Raw genomic sequence first — 21,596 nt, forward strand, 5'->3', positions numbered from 1 at the left:
ATGGACGAAAGGGAATTATTATTTTTTTTAGCATTTTTTATTTTTTTATTTTATCTAAACTGGCTTTTATCTATATCTAATCCAAGCACTTTCTTTTTTTCTTTTGTATTTCTGTCGTGTATTGGGATTGGTGATCCCTTTTAGTTAGTAGCTGGATTAGTGGGATTATCGAATTGTTATTCTCATTAGCGCTTACTACTTGCTTTTTCCCAGTATATAGAGAATCCTGTCTTTTCCCCTCAGGATATCCCAGTATACAGAGAACCCTGTGACTTTCCCCTTAGGATATACCAGTATATAGAGGATCCTGTGACTTTCCCCTCAGGATATCCCAGTATACAGAGAACCCTGTGACTTTCCCCTCAGGATATACCAGTATATAGAGGATCCTGTGACTTTCCCCTCAGGATATCCCAGTATACAGAGAACCCTGTGACTTTCCCCTCAGGATATACCAGTATATAGAGGATCCTGTGACTTTCCCTTCAGGATATCCCAGTATATAGAGGATCCTGTGACTTTCCCCTCAGGATATCCCAGTATACAGAGAACCCTGTGACTTTCCCCTCAGGATATCCCAGTATATAGAGGATCCTGTGACTTTCCCCTCAGGATATGCCAGTACATAGAGAACCCTGTGACTTTTCCCCTCAGGATATCCCAGTATATAGAGAATCCTGTGACTTTCCCCCTCAGGATATACCAGTATATAGAGGATCCTGTGACTTTTCCCCTCAGGATATCCCAGTATATAGAGGATCCTGTGACTTTTCCCCTCAGGATATACCAGTATATAGAGCCGAGGATCCTGTGACTTTTCCCCTCAGGATATCCCAGTATATAGAGGATCCTGTGACTTTCCCCTCAGGATATCCCAGTATACAGAGAACCCTGTGACTTTCCCCTCAGGATATCCCAGTACATAGAGAACCCTGTGACTTTTCCCCTCAGGATATCCCAGTATATAGAGGATCCTGTGACTTTTCCCCTCAGGATATCCCAGTATATAGAGAATCCCGTGACTTTCCCCTCAGGATATCCCAGTATATAAAGGATCCTGTGACTTTCCCCTCAGGATATCCCAGTATACAGAGAACCCTGTGACTTTCCCCTCAGGATATCCCAGTATATAGAGGATCCTGTGACTTTTCCCCTCAGGATATCCCAGTATATAGAGGATCCTGTGACTTTTCCCCTCAGGATATACCAGTATACAGAGAACCCTGTGACTTTCCCCTCAGGATATACCAGTATATACAGGATCCTGTGACTTTCCCCTCAGGATATACCAGGATATAGAGGATCCTGTGACTTTTCTCCTCAGGATATCCCAGTATATAGAGGATCCTGTGACTTTTCCCCTCAGGATATCCCAGTATATAGAGAATCCTGTGACTTTCCCCTTAGTATAACGCTGGGCAACACCGGCCCTCCAGATGTTCATGAACCACACATCCCAGCATGCCTTGCATCAGTTTCAGCATGGCCACATAGCAAAACTAATGCAAAGCATCCTGGGATGTGTAGTTCATTAACATCTGGAGGGCCGGTGTTGCCCAGCCCTGCCTTAGTATATCCCATTACATAGAGAATCCTGTGCAGCTGGACCAGGCACCATTAGGCCGAGCGCACCAGTGTAACCTCCCTGGGTGTAGGGAAGAATGCTAATAATTTTCTCCTGCGTCTCTCACAGGCCGGCCATTGATTTCACCTCAGGTGTTGGAACAAAGGCTGGATTGTTGACATAACAGCTCTGGAGATGAGGACCATCCAGAATCATTAACTATATCATCGGGACTCCGCTGCAGTCGCTGATCAATGGGTTACATCAGCGTGGCCTTTATATCAGGCTCTATCTAACCCCTCAGGGCAAGGCTGCGCTGGAGTGAGTAGTGGGAACATTCAGAACGTCTTGCGCATCGAGACATACTGCGCCACGCAAGTCTATAGGGCACATTCTTATGCCCCCAAATCAAGGTCTAAATGTGTGTAATATATGTGGTACTGGTCTGGTGCCAATACACCTATGTCGTACTGGAACCCAAAAGAGAAGATGGCGCATTGCATGCGCAGAAGCACATAGGGCCAGATGCACTAAGCTTCAAAGGTGATAACATGGAGAGTCAGTGATAAGCAACCAACCAATCAGCTCCTACCTGACATTTTTCAAACAGAGTCTGTGACATGGCAAGTAGGAGCTGATTGGTTGGTTGTTTATTCCTCTCTATTTTATCACTTTTGAAGCTTACTGCACCTGGCCCATATTGAGAAAGGACCTAATGCCTTAGTAAGGGCAAAATGGAGATAATGCTGAAGTGCCATACATTCCAACAGATCTCTACTTGGTCTAAAGTGAGCTTTGTGTATGCGAGGGAGATGGGACAGGTCTACAATAGGAGAATAGGCCATCAGAAAAGAGATACGTATGGGAGACAGCAGGCAGGATGGAAAGGCGGGAATTGAGCCATGGCAGAGCCAGGCGGAACCGGATAGAGAGGAGGAGGGCGTGGAGGGGGAAGCAGGGAGACTGAGGTGACATGGCATGTGACGGGTCCAATATACCAGGGATGTATTTCAATGGTTACTTTATTGTTGCTGTTGACGACGCCTGGTAGATCATGCTTGTAAAGATTTGAATACACAGAAAATAACACTGAAATTTTAATAATCATTGTTATTAATTTTATTATTATTATTATTAGTGCTAGTAAGTCCTGGCAGCGCCATTGTGCTAGACTCATGGACTCAAATTTACTAGGATGGGAGTTTTATTGAAGATAAGGGGCCTTATTCTGGTTCACTCTCAGAGGCGAATTCCTTCTCAAATGGACAAAACCATGTGCACTGCAGGTGGGGCAGATGTAACATGTGCAGAGAGAATTAGATTTGGGGGAGTTATTTTGTTTCTGTGAAGGGTAAATACTGACTGCTTTATTTCTACACTGCAATATAGATCTCACTTTGAAGTAAAACCCCACCCAAATCTAACTCTCTCTGCACATGTTACATCTGCCCCACCTGCAGTGCACATGGTTTTGTCCATTTGAGAAGGAATTTGCCTCTGAGAGTGAACCAGAATAAGGCCCATGATGTTGCCCCCATAGCAACAACGGGAACATCCCAACTTCAATAGAACTCTCATCTTTGTAAATTTACCCCATGGTAAACGATTCAGACCCATTCGGTCGGGTTTGAATTCGGACCTTTTTTCGATGGTGGTGACTGGATTTTCTCTGGCTTGGTTGCTGTGGGTAACACATTGCCGTGTAGCCAGTTTCGGGGGTATTCACAATGTCGACAGTGAACATGTCTAAATTCACAATCCTGACATGGGCATTATGTCAACCCTGTGAATACTGACATGCTTAGGGTTCGGTTTAGAGTTAGGATTAAGGTGAGACTGCAGCTAGGGCTAGGGTTAAACTGTGGTTAGGAATAAGCTATGGTTAGTGTAAAGCTGTGGATAGGGTTGGGCTGTGGTCAGAAATAGGGTAAGGCTGTGGTTAGGTTGCAGTTCGGGCTAGGGTTAGGCTGTGGTAAGGGCTAGGGGTTGGATGCGATTAAGGCCAAGGTTAGCCTGTGGTTAGGGTCAGGCTGTGGTTAGGGCTATGTTTAGTGTTAGTATGTTGTAAGAGGTAGGGTTTTGCTGTGGTTAGGACTAGGTCCCGTGCTAGTATGCTGTAAGGGCAAGAGTATTGCTGTGGTTAATACGTGGTTTATTGTAAGTATGAAGTAAGGGCTAGTGTTAGGCTGCGGTAAGGGCTAGGGTATTGCTGTGTTTAGAGTCAGGCTGAGGTTAAGGCTAGGTTTAGTGTTAGTATAAGGTTAGGGCTAGTGTTAAGATGCAGTAATGGCCAGGGTATTGCTGTGGTTAGGACTAGATTTAGTGTTAGTATGCAGTAAGGGCTAAGGTTTTGCTGTGGTTAATGTTAGGCTGTGGCAAAGGCTAGGGTATTGCTGTGATTATGGCTAGGTTTAGGGTTATCATGCAGTAAGGACTTAAGTATTGCTGGGGCTAGGCTGTGGTTAGGGCTAGATTTAGGGTTAGAATGCTGTAAGGGCTAGGATATTGCGGTGATTAAGGCTAGGTTTAGGTTAGTATGCAGTAAGGGAGTATGTATTGCTGTGGTTAGGGCTAGATTTAGGTTAGTATGTAGTAAGGGCTTATGTATTGCTGTGGTTTAGTGTAAGTATGAAGTAAGGGCTAGCATTAGGCTGTGGTAAGGGATAGGGTATTGCTGTGGTTATGGTTGGGCTGTGGTTAGGGCTAGGTTTAGGTTAGTATGCTGTAAGGGCTAGGGTATTGCTGTTGTTAGGACTTGGTTTAGTGTAAGTATGAAGTAAGGTCTAGCGTTAGGCTGTGGTAAGGGCTAGGGTATTGCTGTGGTTAGACTTAGGCTGTGGTTGGGGCTAGGTTTATTTTAGTATGTAGTAAGGGCTTATGTAATGCTGTGGTTAGGGCTAAGTTTAGGTTAGTATGCAGTAAGGGCTTGGGTATTGCTGTGGTTACGGTTAGGCTGTGGTTAGGGCTAGGTTTAAGTTAGTATGAAGTAGCTTATGTAATGCTGTGGTTAGGGCTAAGTTTAGGTTAGTATGCAGTAAGAGCTTATGTAATACTGTGGTTAAGGCTAAGTTTAGGTTAGTATGCTGTAAGGGCTTGGGTATTGCTGTGGTTAGGGCTAGGGTATTGCTGAGGTTAGGGTTAGGCTGTGGTAAGGGATAGGGTATTGCTGAGGTTAGGGTTAGGCTGTGGTTAGGGCTAGGTTTAGGTTAGTATGCAGTAAGGGCTTGGGTATTGTTGTGGTTAGGGTTAGGCTGTGGTTAGGGCTAGGGTTTTGCTGTGGTTAGGACTTGGTTTAGCGTAAGTATTAAGTAAGGGCTAGCGTTAGGCTGTGGTAAGGGCTAGGGTTTTTCTGTGGTTAGCGCAAAAAAGTTTGGGAACCACTGCTGTAGAGGTAAGGTTAGGCCCAATGAGGGGTAAGGTTAGGCTTTGGTAAGGATAAGGCTGCAGTCAGAGAAGAATCGTTTGGGAGTGATCCTATCCTTTATTTACTAGCACTAGAGGAGTGCAGCATATAGAGCTGTTAATGCCAAACTCAAAGTAGTATTGTAGTGTATGTATTCACAGTACGCACAGTGTTTATTGTGTTTCTCACAGCAGACCAATGAACCCATTAGCCAGCCCCAGTCCGTATGTCGCCTGTATCTCCAGCACGTAACACGATGCTTCCTATCACAGCACCATCAGTTTGTAGATTCCGGAATGTCTACCGGACAAATATACAGTCACCCCATCATAATGTGTTGTGTCTCAGTCTCTGAGAATGTAACCGCAGCGTGTCCAAACTCCTGCGTCTATATAACAGTAGGAGACCAGGAGGGGAGCTTGTTACACCAATAACTCAATTCTAGGTCACCACAAGGGCTGGGCCTCTTACGGGCATTCCATCTGGTTGTCCTGAGAAATGGGGTGTTTGATCAGGAACATGTCACACTGGGGTGAGGGGAAATGCAGAGAGTACAGGTGGGAGGAGGGGATGGGGGGGGGCAGACGGGAAACTCTTACATACTTTATTTGTAGGCTGTAAGGGAACAAGAGTGACAATTAAACATCAACCAATCAGCTCCTAACTGCCATTTTGCAAGCAATCTGAACAACGGCAGTTAGAAGCGGTTGGTTGGTATTTTATCTCTCTCCACGGTTTGATAAATAACACCACAATGTCCTTTGTACCACAAACTCTCAGATGACAGCGTCCAAAGCGAGGGCCGGATGGGGGCGAAAACAGTGCTCACCTATGGGAAATTTCATTGATGCTCCGTGTCTGTCCTTCCAAAGCCTTAACTACAGAAGCCTGATCCACATAGCAAAAGAAATTCCCCCCAAAATCCAAGTATGTTCTCATCTATGATTCAGCCTGATATCCCCCCGAAGCACATATATATATATATATATATATATATATAGGTTTTCAATGTAATACAAGTTGAATTTATAACTTGAATATCAGAGAGGATACAACTTCCTACCTCCATGTCGGTTTGTATCTACCCAGTTTGTTTAATCACTGTTGTCTCCAATTGTAAAGCGGAACGGAACCTGCTGCACTATATAAGACACTGTAACGGAATCTGCTGCGCTATATAAGACGCTGTAACGGAATCTGCTGCGCTATATAAGACACTGTAACGGAATCTGCTGCGCTATATAAGACACTGTAACGGAATCTGCTGCGCTATATAAGACACTGTAACGGAATCTGCTGCGCTATATAAGACACTGTAACGGAATCTGCTGCGCTATATAAGACACTGTAACGGAATCTGCTGCGCTATATAAGACACTGTAACGGAACCTGCTGCGCTATATAAGACACTGTAACGGAATCTGCTGCGCTATATAAGACACTGTAACGGAATCTGCTGCGCTATATAAGACACTAACGGAATCTGCTGCGCTATATAAGACACTGTAACGGAATCTGCTGCACTATATAAGACACTGTAACGGAATCTGCTGCGCTATATAAGACACTGTAACGGAATCTGCTGCGCTATATAAGACACTGTAACGGAATCTGCTGCGCTATATAAGACACTGTAACGGAATCTGCTGCGCTATATAAGACACTGTAACGGAATCTGCTGCACTATATAAGACACTGTAACGGAATCTGCTGCGCTATATAAGACACTGTAACGGAATCTGCTGCGCTATATAAGACACTGTAACGGAATCTGCTGCGCTATATAAGACACTGTAACGGAATCTGCTGCGCTATATAAGACACTGTAACGGAATCTGCTGCGCTATATAAGACACTGTAACGGAATCTGCTGCGCTATATAAGACACTGTAACGGAATCTGCTGCGCTATATAAGACACTGTAACGGAATCTCCTGCGCTATATAAGACACTGTAACGGAATCTGCAGCGCTATATAAGACACTGTAACGGAATCTGCTGCGCTATATAAGACACTGTAACGGAATCTCCTGCGCTGTATAAGACGCTGTAACGGAATCCGCTGCACTATATAAGACACTATAACGGAATCTGCTGCGATATATAAGACACTGTAACGGAATCTGCTGCGCTATATAATACACTGTAATGGAATCTGCTGCGCTATATAAGACACTGTAACGGAATCTGCTGCGCTATATAAGACACTGTAACGGAATCTGCTGCGCTATATAAGACACTGTAACGGAATCTGCTGCGCTATATAAGACACGGTAACGGAATCTAATGCGCTATATAAGTCACTGTAACGGAATCTGCTGCGCTATATAAGACACTGTAACGGAATCTGCTGCTCTATATAAGACACTGTAATGGAATCTGCTGCGCTATATAAGACACTGTAACGGAATCTGCTGCGCTATATAAGACACTGTAACGGAATCTGCTGCGCTATATAAGACACTGTAACGGAATCTGCTGCGCTATATAAGAACCTGTAACGGAATCTGCTGCGCTATATAAGACACTGTAACGGAATCTGCTGCGCTATATAAGACACTGTAACGGAATCTGCTGCGCTATATAAGACACTGTAACGGAATCTGCTGCGCTATATAAGAACCTGTAACGGAATCTGCTGCGCTATATAAGACGCTGTAACGGAATCTGCTGCGCTATATAAGACGCTGTAACGGAATCTGCTGCGCTATATAAGACACTGTGACGGAATCTGCTGCACTATATGAGACACTGTAACGGAATCTGCTGCGCTATATAAGACACTGTAACGGAATCTGCTGCGCTATATAAGACACTGTAACGGAATCTGCTGCGCTATATAAGACACTGTAACGGACTCTGCTGCGCTATATAAGACACTGTAATGGACTCTGCTGCGCTCTATAAGACACTGTAACGGAATCTGCTGCGATATATAAGACACTGTAACGGAATCTGCTGCGCTATATAAGAAACTGTAAGTAAATAAATAATAAACTCCCCTTCGCTCCTCCCAAGATCTGCGTCTCTCATCCACACTCATTACTCGCTCCCATTCCCGACTGCTGGACTTTCTACGGGCTGCACGCACTCTGTGGAATGCCCTCCCAAGCACAATAAAACTCTCCCCCAGTCTCCAAACCTATAAGCGTTACCTGAAAACTCATCGCTCCAGGCAGTCTTATCAAATTCCAGAACCAGTCACAGAACCCTGCATTCTGGTGGAATCGATGCAATAAAGAATACCGTATCTAACTTTACAGTAAACTAAATCCGCCTCTGGAGGACTTACCTGGGTCTTATCATGGAGACTGACGCCCAGCTCCAGGAACCTCTCCACAATGGACAGCCGGTTCTCTCTCACAGCGATCATGAATGGATTTAAACCAGATTCCTACGAAGAGGAAATGATTAGTGGCAGCTCCATAGAATTCAATGCCAAGGATAACAGGGCCACTACACCCTACACCCGGGGCCCTACAGCGAGTGACGAATGAATATTCCGGCTGTCAGTTTGAAAGAACCAATAAATACCACTGAGCGGGAGATATATGAAAGCTTAGAGCTCCAACCGTCTCTTAACTGCCATTTTTTTTTACAAAAAAAACTGTAATGTGACAGTTAGGAGCTAATGGTTGGGGAGGGGGTGGATCAAAGGGCTGACAGTGTCTAGGGTTGACTTGATAAAGGTTGCCATTGGCAAAAGGCTGACAGTCAAAAAGTTCCACATGAGTTTTTCACGTTTTTTGTGTGTGTCGGTGTTGACACCTCCAATTAGTGTAGCGCATACCCTTACTTTCCTGTTCCCAATTATAGCCCACGTATGAAAAAGTCCAACAAAAGACAAAAAAATCGTGAAACTCACATCGACCACCGTCATGTCAACCTTTTGTAAATGTCTACCTAGTGCATGTAGACCATATGGGGTGGAACTATTATCTGTCGTCTTAAACACTGTTGAACTATCATGCGGATACCAGTTGGTTGATCATTTATCTTTCTCTCTAGTCCAAGCCTGTGGTAAATCTCCTCACAGTCACTGACTGAGCGACTGTGTGAACAGACAGTCAACAAAATGGCTGCCTCAGCTATATGTGTGGCTGCTGGCTCTGAGGTAAATATATATGTCTGAACCTATTACATACAGGGCAAGGCCTAGTGTTTGCATGTCCTAATACTGATTTTGGTTGCAGGTGTTAATGACCTTATACGTCGGTATTTATTGGGGAGATTTATCAAACCTCCTGAAAAAGGAAATGAGAGGTGTTGCCCACAGTATCCAATAAGGTTATAGCTATTGTTTATCTTATATATTCTAGAGCCTGATTTTTTGCTATGGGCAACATCTCTGTTTTGCCTTTCTTGTATTTTTAACCAGCCGAGATTTGGTCCTGGCGGAGGCAGATGGAGACAGTGCTCTACTGCAGAGGAACACAACCACTCCCCAAAATGGCCTTGGCATCAGATATGAGGGTGCATTCCTCTCAGCATAAGCTTCCAAGCTACTGTCCCTGGTAGTGAGACACTGGCTGTCAATCCATTGTATTTAGGCCTCATTTCAGCTACTCAGTCTGTCCCCTGCTGTCTAGGAGACGTACCTGTAGTATACTGTTGTACTATAGCAATCAGTAACATGTCAGTGCAGTTGGGTGTTTGCTATGTTGAGCTGCATTATATTATGTCTGGGGGAATTGAGTTTCAACAGCACAAAAACTAGAACATTAAACAAATGTAGACGTTGCTGATAATTGTATATAATTTGTGTCAATCAAGCTGTCATCGGCGGTAGTAATATGGTATTACAGTAACGGGACAGAACAGGGGTGGGGGTGATAATTCTGTATCACGTTCCACCTACCTACAGTATCATCAGTATACTCCACCTGCCGGAGGCCAGATTCTACCTTAGTGAGTGATGATTTAAATATTATTATTTTTAATTAGTTATTTATAAATTAGTTTACATGTTTACTGTTTGCAATGCTATTACGCCTATTAACACAACTGTCCTATTGGAATTATAATGGGTCTTTAAACTGTGTGCTTACAACTAAAGGTGCCCATACACGGTACAATTATTGTATACAATTTTGCATCTCATCGCATTGCATAGGTTTTGCCATGAGATGAGATCTAGTACAAAAAGCTTGTGCAGCACATACATTTTGTACTAGATCTCATCTCATTGCATTGCATTGCAAAACCTATGCAATGCGATGAGATGCGATATTGTATACAATAATTGTACTGTGTATGGGCACCTTTAGGTAAAAGTTTTATTGTGGGTATTAGTGCAGCGAAGTTGGTTCATATCTGCATAAGGGGTGTGGCTTATTGGATCAGGGCAGGGATTGTGAGAATTGGAGGCGTGGTTTGCTGAAATAAGTGTGTCACCTTTCTTTCAACCTGTGGCCCTCCAGATGTTGTGAAACTACATTTCCCAGCATGCCCTGACAGTTTTGGCCTGCTCTTATAGGAAAAAATGTGGCAATGCATGTTGGAACATGTAGTTTCACAAAATCTGGAGAGCCACAGGTTGAAGACCCATGTATAAAGGCTGTATACAAGCAATAAATAAACAGGACTCCGATTATCGCCTTATTCCATGAGTTACAGATAAGCGCTAACCCCTCTAATCCATACACTGGCCACCCGTGCTAAACCCAGTGTCCAGAGTTGTTATTCTGATTGATAAAATGTAGTCCTGATCCTAAGATGCTACTGTCACCAGCAAAGAGGTACTGCAGCAGCAGGGCCATAGAGAGCTAGGCCTGGCCTAGGTAGTCTTTGGGGTACAGTATGTGGATTCATCATGGGAGGCAAGGCCACGTTCACTTAGAAAACTGAAAAAAGTAGCGCTGCAAGCTGAAAAGTGGGGCACCAAGAGCCGCAGACACAGCTTTGTCCAACAAACCTGTGTAATTAGCACCCGACCCCTTGTTTCTCTTGGTGGCCCTGTGCAGCAACTGGAGGATGAATGCAGCTGCATCACAGCATGTACATGGGTAGCTGGAGGTGCGGCCAATTATGGAGGCCCTTTTTTAAAAAGGGACAGTTGGTTATTATGAATAACTCCTTCTAGACTTTAAACACCCCTGTAATGTACAGTATTCTATAGGATAGCTCCATTAAACATAACACACGGGTTGTTACCCAAACGTAATACTTGAGGTGATGTCACCAATGTGTACAACAATGTATTTCATTGTTGTAAGTAACCATAAGGTTAAGAGTGCCTATCCATCAACACTACTACTGCCTGTCCCTCCCTGCATTGTATTTTAAGGGGCCAATTCATAAATAAAGGCCGCAGCCCCCCACAAATGATTTCCTTCATTTGTGTCTGCTGCAGATATGCGGCAATTATTAAACAATGCATATCATCCGTGCTACTAATTAGAGGCGTAAGCTTACACTGGCGACTTTGCCCCTGCAGTGTTGCTGCAGGTGGGTTACATAAAGTCTGAGGAGGTGGAAGGATCTGAAAGGTTTCCCTCTATGCAATGTGGAACTCCTTCCAATAGGGAGCAGTGGGGGTCCGAGGGTTTATGTCATCTGAAGATGACGTTAGTACCTGTCGTTACACTTTTCAGAATTTCATAAATTATTACCTCAGGCAATGCATGGACTATGCTGCATGCAGGAGATATCTTCAATAATGATGTCCGTTACTTAAAAATGTGAAAAACATCATGAATTAGTCCCTAGCTTGATTTTGTAAAGGCACTGCAGAGAGAGCAACACGTTACACGGCAGTACATACGTGGGCCAGCTGGCAGAACCCCAAGCATTGAACACATTTAATCTCGGGTCCAATTGCAATTGCTTAATCGGCCGGTTATTCTCTTGCAGCCGTCTCCTGGCTGCACAATGATGGTCTGTGAGTGTCTGGTTGGTATATTGTACCTCATGTGTGACACTTCCAGTCACCAGGGGTGGGAGGAGCCGGCGGGGAGGGGCTCCCGCTACAATGCTACTGTCTGATCCGCGCTCGGTGAGGTCATGCTACCAGATGTGACACTTTCTGTGCTGCTAAGTCACCATACCTGTTCCCACAAGCTGACTGAGGTGCAATGGGATTAATACTAGTAACAATGAGGAAGGAAATGATTTTCCTAATCTCTTTATTATATTCTGATTCTCTGAACAGCTCAAAACTTCCATTTATTTTTCTCCTATTCGTAAACAAACTTTTGACCCCTCCAAAGCTAAAACTGCGGTGTGGTGTGATAGGGATGGGCATCGACCATCGATGATTCAAAATCATTGATGATTTATGGCCGATGTCAAAGAGTTTTGCCATCGATGAGGGAGAACCAGATGGGTTTCCACCATCGATGTCACAGCATAACTAAATAGTTTTTCACCTAAGGTGCAGGATATGGAGAATAGCTCCACCCCGGATACCCAATAAGCCCCACCCCCAGGCTCTGATGGGGGCCACAGGACAGTCAGTCAAAAAAAATAGATGACCTTCAACAGTTTGAATCATATTTGGTCACCTATTACATGTTATGCTACCATCGATGACCATCTGTCACAAGGGGGCGTTTCCTGGGCATACCCAGGAAAATGCTGGGCAGGGTAGAAGGCTCATTAAGCAGTGAACTACTGCTGCTTAGCGAGCCAACAAGAATGACCCCATGCTGGATGTTCCTCTGACTGCAGTGACCTGGATCGGAGCCGCGGCCTCGCGCAACATATATTACACTGGGGAGAATACGTCTCATTGTCACCTGCAGTGTCTGTGCTGTGTCTGATTTGGGACAATAAGGACTAAAATAACACAACAGCATAAAAGAAAAGCTCCATGTGTCTCTACCGATATAATCATATGTGGAACATATAAATATAATTCTGGGTATAGCTCACTAGGATGTGTATATTCTGAGCATAGCGAGCGAGCAGGTTAACGCCGCCCTGGCAAAGGCCCCTATTATACTGCATGTGATCGGTCCAGGCCCCCTTACAGCTCCTGGCCCTTATTATACTGCATGTGATCGGTCCGGGCCCCATAACAGCTCCCAGGCCCCTATTATACTGTGTGTGATCGGTCAGGGCCCTCTTACAGCTCCTGGCCCCTATTATACTGCATGTGATCGGTCCGGGCCCCCTTACAGCTCCTGGCCCCTATTATACTGCCTGTGATCGGTCCAGGCTCCCTTACAGCTCCCGGCCCCTATTATACTGCGTGTGATTGGTCCGGGCCCCCTTACAGCTCCTGGCCCCTATTATACTGCATGTGATCGGTCCGGGCCCCCTTACAGCTCCCAGCCCCTATTATACCGCGGGTGATCGGTACGGGCCCCCTTACAGCTCCCGGCCCCTATTATACTGCATGTGATTGGTCCGGGCCCCCTTACAGCTCCTGGCCCCTATTATACTGCATGTGATCGGTCCGGGCCCCCTTACAGCTCCCGGCCCCTATTATACTGCGGGTGATCGGTACGGGCCCCCTTACAGCTCCCGGACCCTATTATACTGCGTGTGATTGGTCCGGGCCCCCTTACAGCTCCTGGCCCCTATTATACTGCATGTGATCGGTCCGGGCCCTCTTACAGCTCCCGGCCCCTATTATACTGCGGGTGATCGGTGCGGGCCCCCTTACAGCTCCCGGCCCCTATTATACTGCATGTGATCGGTCCGAGCCCCCTTACAGCTCCTGGCCCCTGTTATACTGCCTGTGATCGGTCCGGGCCCTCTCACAGCTCCCGGCCCCTATTATACTGCGGGTGATCGGTGCGGGCCCACTTACAGCTCCTGGCCCCTATTATACTGCCTATGATCGGTCCGGGCCCCCTTACAGCTCCCGGCCCGTATTATACTGCATGTGATCGGTCCAGGCTCCCTTACAGCTCCCGGCCCCCATTATACTGCATGTGATCGGTCCGGGCCCCCTTACAGCTCCTGGCCCCTATTATACTGCCTGTGATCGGTCCAGGCCCCCTTACAGCTCCCGGCCCCTATTATACTGCGTGTGATCGGTCCGGGCCCCCTTACAGCTCCCAGGCCCCTATTATACTGCATGTGATCGGTCCAGGCCCCCTTACAGCTCCCGGCCCCTATTATACTGCATGTGATCAGTCCGGGCCCTTTTACAGCTCCCGGCCCCTATTATACTGCGGGTGATCGGTGCGGGCCCCCTTACAGCTCCCGTCCCCTATTATACTGCGTATAATCGGTCCAGGCCCCCTTACAGCTCCCGGCCCCTATTATACTGCATGTGATCGGTCCGGGCCCCCTTACAGCTTCCGGCCCTTATTATACTGCTTGTGATCGGTCCAGGCCCCTATTATACTGCATGTGATCGGTCCAGGCCCCCTTAAAACTCCCGGCCCCTATTATACTGCATGTGATCGGTCCGGGCCCCCTTACAGCTCCTGGCCCCTATTATACTGGGTGTGATCAGTGCGGGCCCCCTTACAGCTCCCAGGCCCCTATTATAATGCATGTGATCGGTCCAGGCCCCCTTACAGGTCCCGGCCCTTATTATACTGCATGTGATCGGTCCGGGCCCCCTTACAGCTCCCGGCCCCTATTATACTGCATGTGATCGGTCCGGGCCCCCATACAGCTCCCAGGCCCCTATTATACTGCATGTGATCAGTCCAGGCCCCCTTACAGCTCCCGGCCCCTATTATACTGCATGTAATCGGTCCGGGCTCCCTTACAGCTCCCAGGCCCCTATTATACTGCCTGTGATCGGTCCAGGCCCCCTTACAGCTCCCAGGCCCCTATTATACTGCGTGTGATCGGTCCAGGCCCCCTTACAGCTCCCAGGCCCCTATTATACTGCGTGTGATCGGTCCGGGCCCCCTTACAGCTCCCAGGCCCCTATTATACTGCGTGTGATCGGTCCGGGCCCCCTTACAGCTCCCGGCCCCTATTATACTGCATGTGATCGGTCCAGGCCCCCTTACAGCTCCCAGGCCCCTATTATACTGCGTGTGATCGGTCCGGGCCCCCTTACAGCTCCCAGGCCCCTATTATACTGCATGTGATCGGTCCGGGCCCCCTTACAGCTCCCGGCCCCTATTATACTGCATGTGATCGGTCCAGGCTCCCTTACAGTTCCCGGCCCCTATTATACTGCATGTGATCGGTCCAGGCCCCCTTACAGCTCCCGGCCCCTATTATACTGCATGTGATCGGTCCGGGCCCCCTTACAGCTCCCAGGCCCCTATTATACTGCCAGTGATCGGTCCAGGCTCCCTTACAGCTCCCGGCCCCTATTATACTGCATGTGATCGGTCCGGGCCCCCTTACAGCTCCCAGGCCCCTATTATACTGCATGTGATCGGTCCAGGTTCCCTTACAGCTCCCAGGCCCCTATTATACTGCATGTGATCGGTACGGGCCCCCTTACAGCTCCCGTCCCCTATTATACTGCGTATGATCGGTCCAGGCCCCCTTACAGCTCCCGGCCCCTATTATACTGCATGTGATCGGTCCGGGTCCCCTTACAGCTCCCGGCCCCTATTATACTGCATGCGATAGGTCCGGGCCCCCTTACAGCTCCCGGCCCCTATTATACTGCATGCGATAGGTCCGGGCCCCCTTACAGCTCCCGTCCCCTTTTATACTGCGTATGATCGGTCCAGGCCCCCTTACAGCTCCCGTCCCCTTTTATACTGCGTATGATCGGTCCAGGCCCCCTTACAGCTCCCGGCCCCTATTATAATGCATGTGATCGGTCCGGGTCCCCTTACAGCTCCCGGCCCCTATTACACTGCATCTGATCGGTCCGGGCTCCCTTACAGCTCCCGGCCCCTATTATACTGCGTGTGATCGGTCCGGGCCCCCTTACAGCTCCCGTCCCCTATTATACTGCGTATGATCGGTCCGGGCCCCCTTACAGCTCCCGGCCCCTATTATACTACATGTGATCGGTCCGGGCCCCCTTACAGCTCCCGGCCCCTATTATACTGCGTGTGATCGGTCCGGGCCCCCTTACAGCTCCCGTCCCCTATTATACTGCGTATGATCGGTCCGGGCCCCCTTACAGCTCCTGGCCCCTATTATACTGCATGTGATCGGTCTGGGCCCCCTTACAGCTCCCGGCCCCTATTATACTACATGTGATCGGTCCGGGCCCCCTTACAGCTCCCGGCCCCTATTATACTACATGTGATCGGTCCGGGCCCCCTTACAGCTCCCGGCCCCTATTATACTGCGTCTGATCGGTCCGGGCCCCCTTACAGCTCCCGTCCCCTATTATACTGCGTATGATCGGTCCGGGCCCCCTTACAGCTCCGGGCCCCTATTATACTGCGTGTGATCGGTATGGGCCCCCTTACAGCTCCCAGCCCCTATTATACTGCGTGTGATCGGTCCGGGCCCCCTTACAGCTCCCGGCCCCTATTATACTACGTGTGATCGGTCTGGGCCCCCTTACAGCTCCCGGCCCCTATTATACTGCGTGTGATCGGTCCGGGCCCCCTTACAGCTCCCGGCCCCTATTATACTGGGTGTGATCGGTCCGGGCCCCCTTACAGCACCTGTCGCCTATTATACTGTGTGTGATCGGTGAGGGCCCCCTTACAGCTCCTGGCCCCTATTATACTACGTGTGATCGGTGAGGGCCCCCTTACAGCTCCCGTCCCCTATTATACTGCGTATGATCGGTCCGGGCCCCCTTACAGCTCCGGGCCCCTATTATACTGCGTGTGATCGGTATGGGCCCCCTTACAGCTCCCAGCCCCTATTATACTACGTGTGATCGGTCTGGGCCCCCTTACAGCTCCCGGCCCCTATTATACTGCGTGTGATCGGTCCGGGCCCCCTTACAGCTCCCGGCCCCTATTATACTGTGTGTGATCGGTCTGGGCCCCCTTACAGCTCCCGGCCCCTATTATACTGCGTGTGATCGGTCCGGGCCCCCTTACAGCTCCCGGCCCCTATTATACTGTGTGTGATCGGTGAGGGCCCCCTTACAGCTCCTGGCCCCTATTATACTATGTGTGATTGGTGAGGGCCCCCTTAAAGCTCCTGGCCCCTATTATACTACGTGTGATCGGTCTGGGCCCCCTTACAGCTCCCGGCCCCTATTATACTGCGTGTGATCGGTCCGGGCCCCCTTACAGCTCCTGGCCCCTATTATACTGCGTGTGATCGGTCCGGGCCCCCTTACAGCACCTGTCGCCTAATATACTGTGTGTGATCGGTGAGGGCCCTCTTACAGCTCCTGGCCCCTATTATACTACATGTGATCGGTCCGGGCCCCCTTACAGCTCCTGGCCCCTATTATACTGGGTGTGATCGGTCTGGGCCCCCTTACAGCTCCCGGCCCCTATTATACTGGGTGTGATCGGTCTGGGCCCCCTTACAGCTCCCGGCCCCTATTATACTGGGTGTGATCGGTCCGGGCCCCCTTACAGCTCCCGGACCCTATTATACTGCATGTGATCGGTCCGGGCAACCTTACAGCTCCCGGCCCCTATTATACTGCATGCGATTGGTCCAGGCCCCCTTACAGCTCCCGGCCCCTATTATACTGCATGCGATTGGTCCAGGCCCCCTTACAGTTCCCGGCCCCTATTATACTGCCTGTGATCGGTCCGGGCCCCCTTACAGCTCCCGGCCCCTATTATACTGCATGTGATCGGTCCGGGCCCCCTTACAGCTCCCGGCCCCTATTATACTGCATGTAATCGGTCCGGGCCCCCTTACAGCTCCCGGCCCCTATTATACTGCATGCGATTGGTCCAGGCCCCCTTACAGCTCCCGGCCCCTATTATACTGCGTGTGATCGGTCCGGGCCCCCTTACAGCTCCCGGCCCCTATTATACTGCGTGTGATCGGTCCGGGCCCCCTTACAGCTCCTGGCCCCTATTATACTGGGTGTGATCGGTCTGGGCCCCCTTACAGCTCCCGGCCCCTATTATACTGCGTGTGATCGGTCCGGGCCTCCTTACAGCTCCCGGCCCCTATTATACTGCGTGTGATCGGTCCGGGCCCCCTTACAGCTCCTGTCCCCTATTATACTGGGTGTGATTGGTCCGGGCCCCCTTACAGCTCCCGGCCCCTATTATACTGCGTGTGATCGGTCCGGGCCCCCTTACAGCTCCCGGCCCCTATTATACTGCGTGTGATCGGTCCGGGCCCCCTTACAGCTCCCGGCCCCTATTATACTGCGTGTGATCGGTCCGGGCCCCCTTACAGCTCCCGGCCCCTATTATACTGCGTGTGATCGGTCCGGGCCCCCTTACAGCTCCTGTCCCCTATTATACTGGGTGTGATCGGTCTGGGCCCCCTTACAGCTCCCGGCCCCTATTATACTGCGTGTGATCGGTCCGGGCCCCCTTACAGCTCCCGGCCCCTATTATACTTCGTGTGATCGGTCCGGGCCCCCTTACAGCTCCCGGCCCCTATTATACTGCGTGTGATCGGTCCGGGCCCCCTTACAGCTCCCGGGCCCCTATTATACTGCATGCGATTGGTCCGGGCCCCCTTACAGCTCCCGGCCCCTATTATACTCCCCCACTGCACGCCCCAGATCATTCAGCCCCTGGCAACATCACAGCACATGCAACATGTGTCCTGAATGTCAAACATCCCCTGGAAGCATCACATCGGTTGCAGGGAACCTGAGACTTTCCATCTGTCTGGCAACTGAAAACCTGGCTGTGCATTCTGAGACTTGTAGTTCCACAAACACCGCAAAGAACAGTGTGCTGGTGACGAGGCTGAAGTCAGCTTCTAATTCAAATCATTCCATTTTGCAAGGGTTAATGAGTCTTGGGCCACGCTGGCAAAGTGGGCACATATTTAACAGTTTTGAATAAGTAGCTGTAGTTCTGCAAGGGTTAACGAATCTTGGGACACGAATTTGACAACTGTAATCGGTACTTATGTAGTAACTGGGCTGCCGATTTTGAAATCGGGTCCATCGCATCGCATCGCACCCGACCATATCGCATGCGATGCGATGCGATGCGATGGACCCGATTTTTCCATAGGATTCAATGTTAAAATGGACTGAGTCCATTTTAACATGGAATTCAATGGGAAAAAGGGGTCCTTTTCATACCCCTACTATCCAAGTGGGCATGGAGTTGGATATAAACCTGTGGCGAGCGTAGCGAGCCACCGAGCGCGAAGCGTGGCGAGCGTAGCGAGCCCCGCGAGGGGACGCAGAATACCGTCCCCTCGCGGGGCTCGCTTCGCTCGCCACGCTTCGGGCTCGGTGGCTCGCTACGCTCGCCACAGGTTTATATCCAACTCCATGCCCACTTGGATAGTAGGGGTATGAAAAGGACCCCTTTTTCCCATTGAATTCCATGTTAAAATGGACTCAGTCCATTTTAACATTGAATCCTATGGAAAAATCGGGTCATCGCATCGCATCGCATCGTATGCGATGCGATATCGCATCGCATCTGATTGTATGCCTTAACTTAAGGCATACAATCAAAAAATCGGCAGCCCAGATACTACATAAGTACCCTGTAATCAACAGAGGGGGGGGGGGGGGGGATGTCACTTACACATTGCAATATGTATGTGTGGTGAAAGTGTCCAACTTGTCAGCATATTTCATGCTCACACCAGCTTTAGGCCAAGCAAAATAGAATTGGGTCATATGCCAGTGAACCCCCCCCCCCCCCGAATTAATACAATGGAGACCATCACACTGAGCTGCAGTCTACTGCGCAATGCACAGGTAATTAGGGTACACACCCGAACGATCATGATTGTGAGACGATCATACGACGGTCGCACGATCTGTTGGAGCACACAATCTGCATACGATCTGATCGTGTTCTGTTCCCAGTTGAAGGGATCATTTTCAAATCCTGACTGCAGCAGGTAGAATCCGCAAAACGACCAGTGGGGACGCGCATCAGATCCGAATCTGATCTAAAACTTGCAAAATTTACATACAATCGGTCGAGATTGTATCAATATTGGGGGAATTAATCCAAATCGTTCTGGTGTGTAACCAGCATAAGAAAATAACTGGGTCACGATTTTCGGTACTCTTTACCTAGCACGGCGCCCACGATTTTGATCGTGGGCATCGCGGCCATTGAATGCACTAAAAATCGGGTGCGACGCGACCGACGCGATGCCCGCGATTTCCCATAGGGAACAATGTTAAATTTTTCAATTGACCCGATTTTACTGTTCAATGCTCCAATTAACCCGATTTTACTGTTCAATGCTCCAATTAACCCGATTTTACTGTTCAATGCCTCAATTGACATGATTTTTCCATAGGAAACAATGTTAAATGGCCCACAGAGGCCAAATAGGCACCCTGAAGTATGAAATGGCCCCCACAATTGGTAACGCCACCCCACGATCAACGTCAACCCGAAGCGTGGCGAGCGCTGCGAGCCCGCGAGGGGCGGCGGTACGCGTCCTACGACCTTTTCATACCCCCACTATCCACGTCGGCGTGGAGTTGAGAATAGAATAGTGTGGCGAGCGTAGCGAGCCCGAAGCGTGGCGAGCGCAGCGAGCCCCGCGAGGGGATGCGGATACCTTCACAGGTAAACGCGTCCCTTCGCGGGCTTTACAGGTATACGCGTCCGCTCGCTGCGCTCGCCACACTATTCTATTCTCAACTCCACGCCGACGTGGATAGTGGGGGTATGAAAAGGTAGTAGGACGCGTACCGCTGCGCTCGCCACGCTTAGGGTTCACGTTGATCATGGGGTGGCGTTAACAATTGCGGGGGCCATTTCACACTTCAGGGTGGGTATTTGGCCTCTGTGGGCCATTTAACATTGTTTCCTATGGAAAAATCGTGTCAATTGAGGCATTGAACAGTAAAATCGGGTCAATTGAGAAATTTAACATTGTTCCCTATAAGAAATCGCGGGCATCGCGTCGCACCCGATTTTTTAGTGCATTCAATGCCCGCGATGACCACGATGGGCGCCGTGCTAGGTAAAGAGTACCCGATTTTCCAATCACCGGCTGCAAGGTGCGTATTGCAGATACACAAACTGTGCATTATAACAGCCCCAGTTACCAGCCCCAGTTACCAGCCCTTCAAAATGACAGAACAACTTCAATTGCTCCACCTGGCGCCATCTAGTAGCAGCCGGCGCACACAACACTTGAATTACCCCCATAGAGGTGAGGAGCAGCATTAGCCTTTCATTAGTATAGGATCTTTGTTACCGGAATCTGGTATGAGATCACCCACCGGGTCGGTTTCGCAGACTCCCAGATCCCCTCTGTCGATCCCCTTCAGGGTCTGCTCTAAAGTGATCCACTCCCCTCTGCTGGCCAGCTGCAGGATTCTGCCGGCACAATCCACTCCGCTGCTGGGACCTCTCTCCGCATCGGACATCTTCTGCTCTGTGCAGGATGCTCTCACACTGGGCACATATTCCGCAGATATCCCAGACTGTTCCTCCTGTCTCTCTCACCCCCCCGTCTGTCCGTGGGGCTGGTGGCAGTTGCAGAGTCTTAGCAGGAGGTAGAAGACAATCTTCCTCCCCATCACACTATTTATACAGTTCTGCCAATCAGAGGGGACTCCCCTGCCCCGACTCTAACTCCTCCTGTGTATCCCGGTTACCTTGGCAGTAGATTCTTTAAATGGGGGTGGAGGAAATTTGGCATTTTCTATCAGAATGAAGGAATGTAGCAGCAGACAGAAGAGGTTAGCGGCTG

At 49.2% G+C, this 21,596-nt stretch overlaps 1 protein-coding gene across 1 annotated transcript in view; it reads right to left on the reverse strand.

Annotated features, from left to right (window-relative positions):
• LOC146005595 (uncharacterized) overlaps window positions 1-21,596 on the reverse strand; it is a 76,562-nt gene extending 54,966 nt beyond the window's left edge. Inside the window, exons 1-2 of the mRNA XM_083144921.1 lie at window positions 21,124-21,596; window positions 8,260-8,361 (exon numbers count right to left, since the gene is read on the reverse strand). Coding sequence (XP_083001047.1) covers window positions 8,260-8,361; window positions 21,124-21,270 — 249 coding nt within the window. The 5' untranslated portion in view covers window positions 21,271-21,596. The remainder of the gene's footprint in view (window positions 1-8,259; window positions 8,362-21,123) is intronic.

Source organism: Crinia signifera, chromosome 5, assembly GCF_055691185.1.
Source record: "Crinia signifera chromosome 5, ASM5569118v1, whole genome shotgun sequence".
Classification (NCBI taxonomy): Eukaryota; Metazoa; Chordata; class Amphibia; order Anura; family Myobatrachidae; genus Crinia; species Crinia signifera.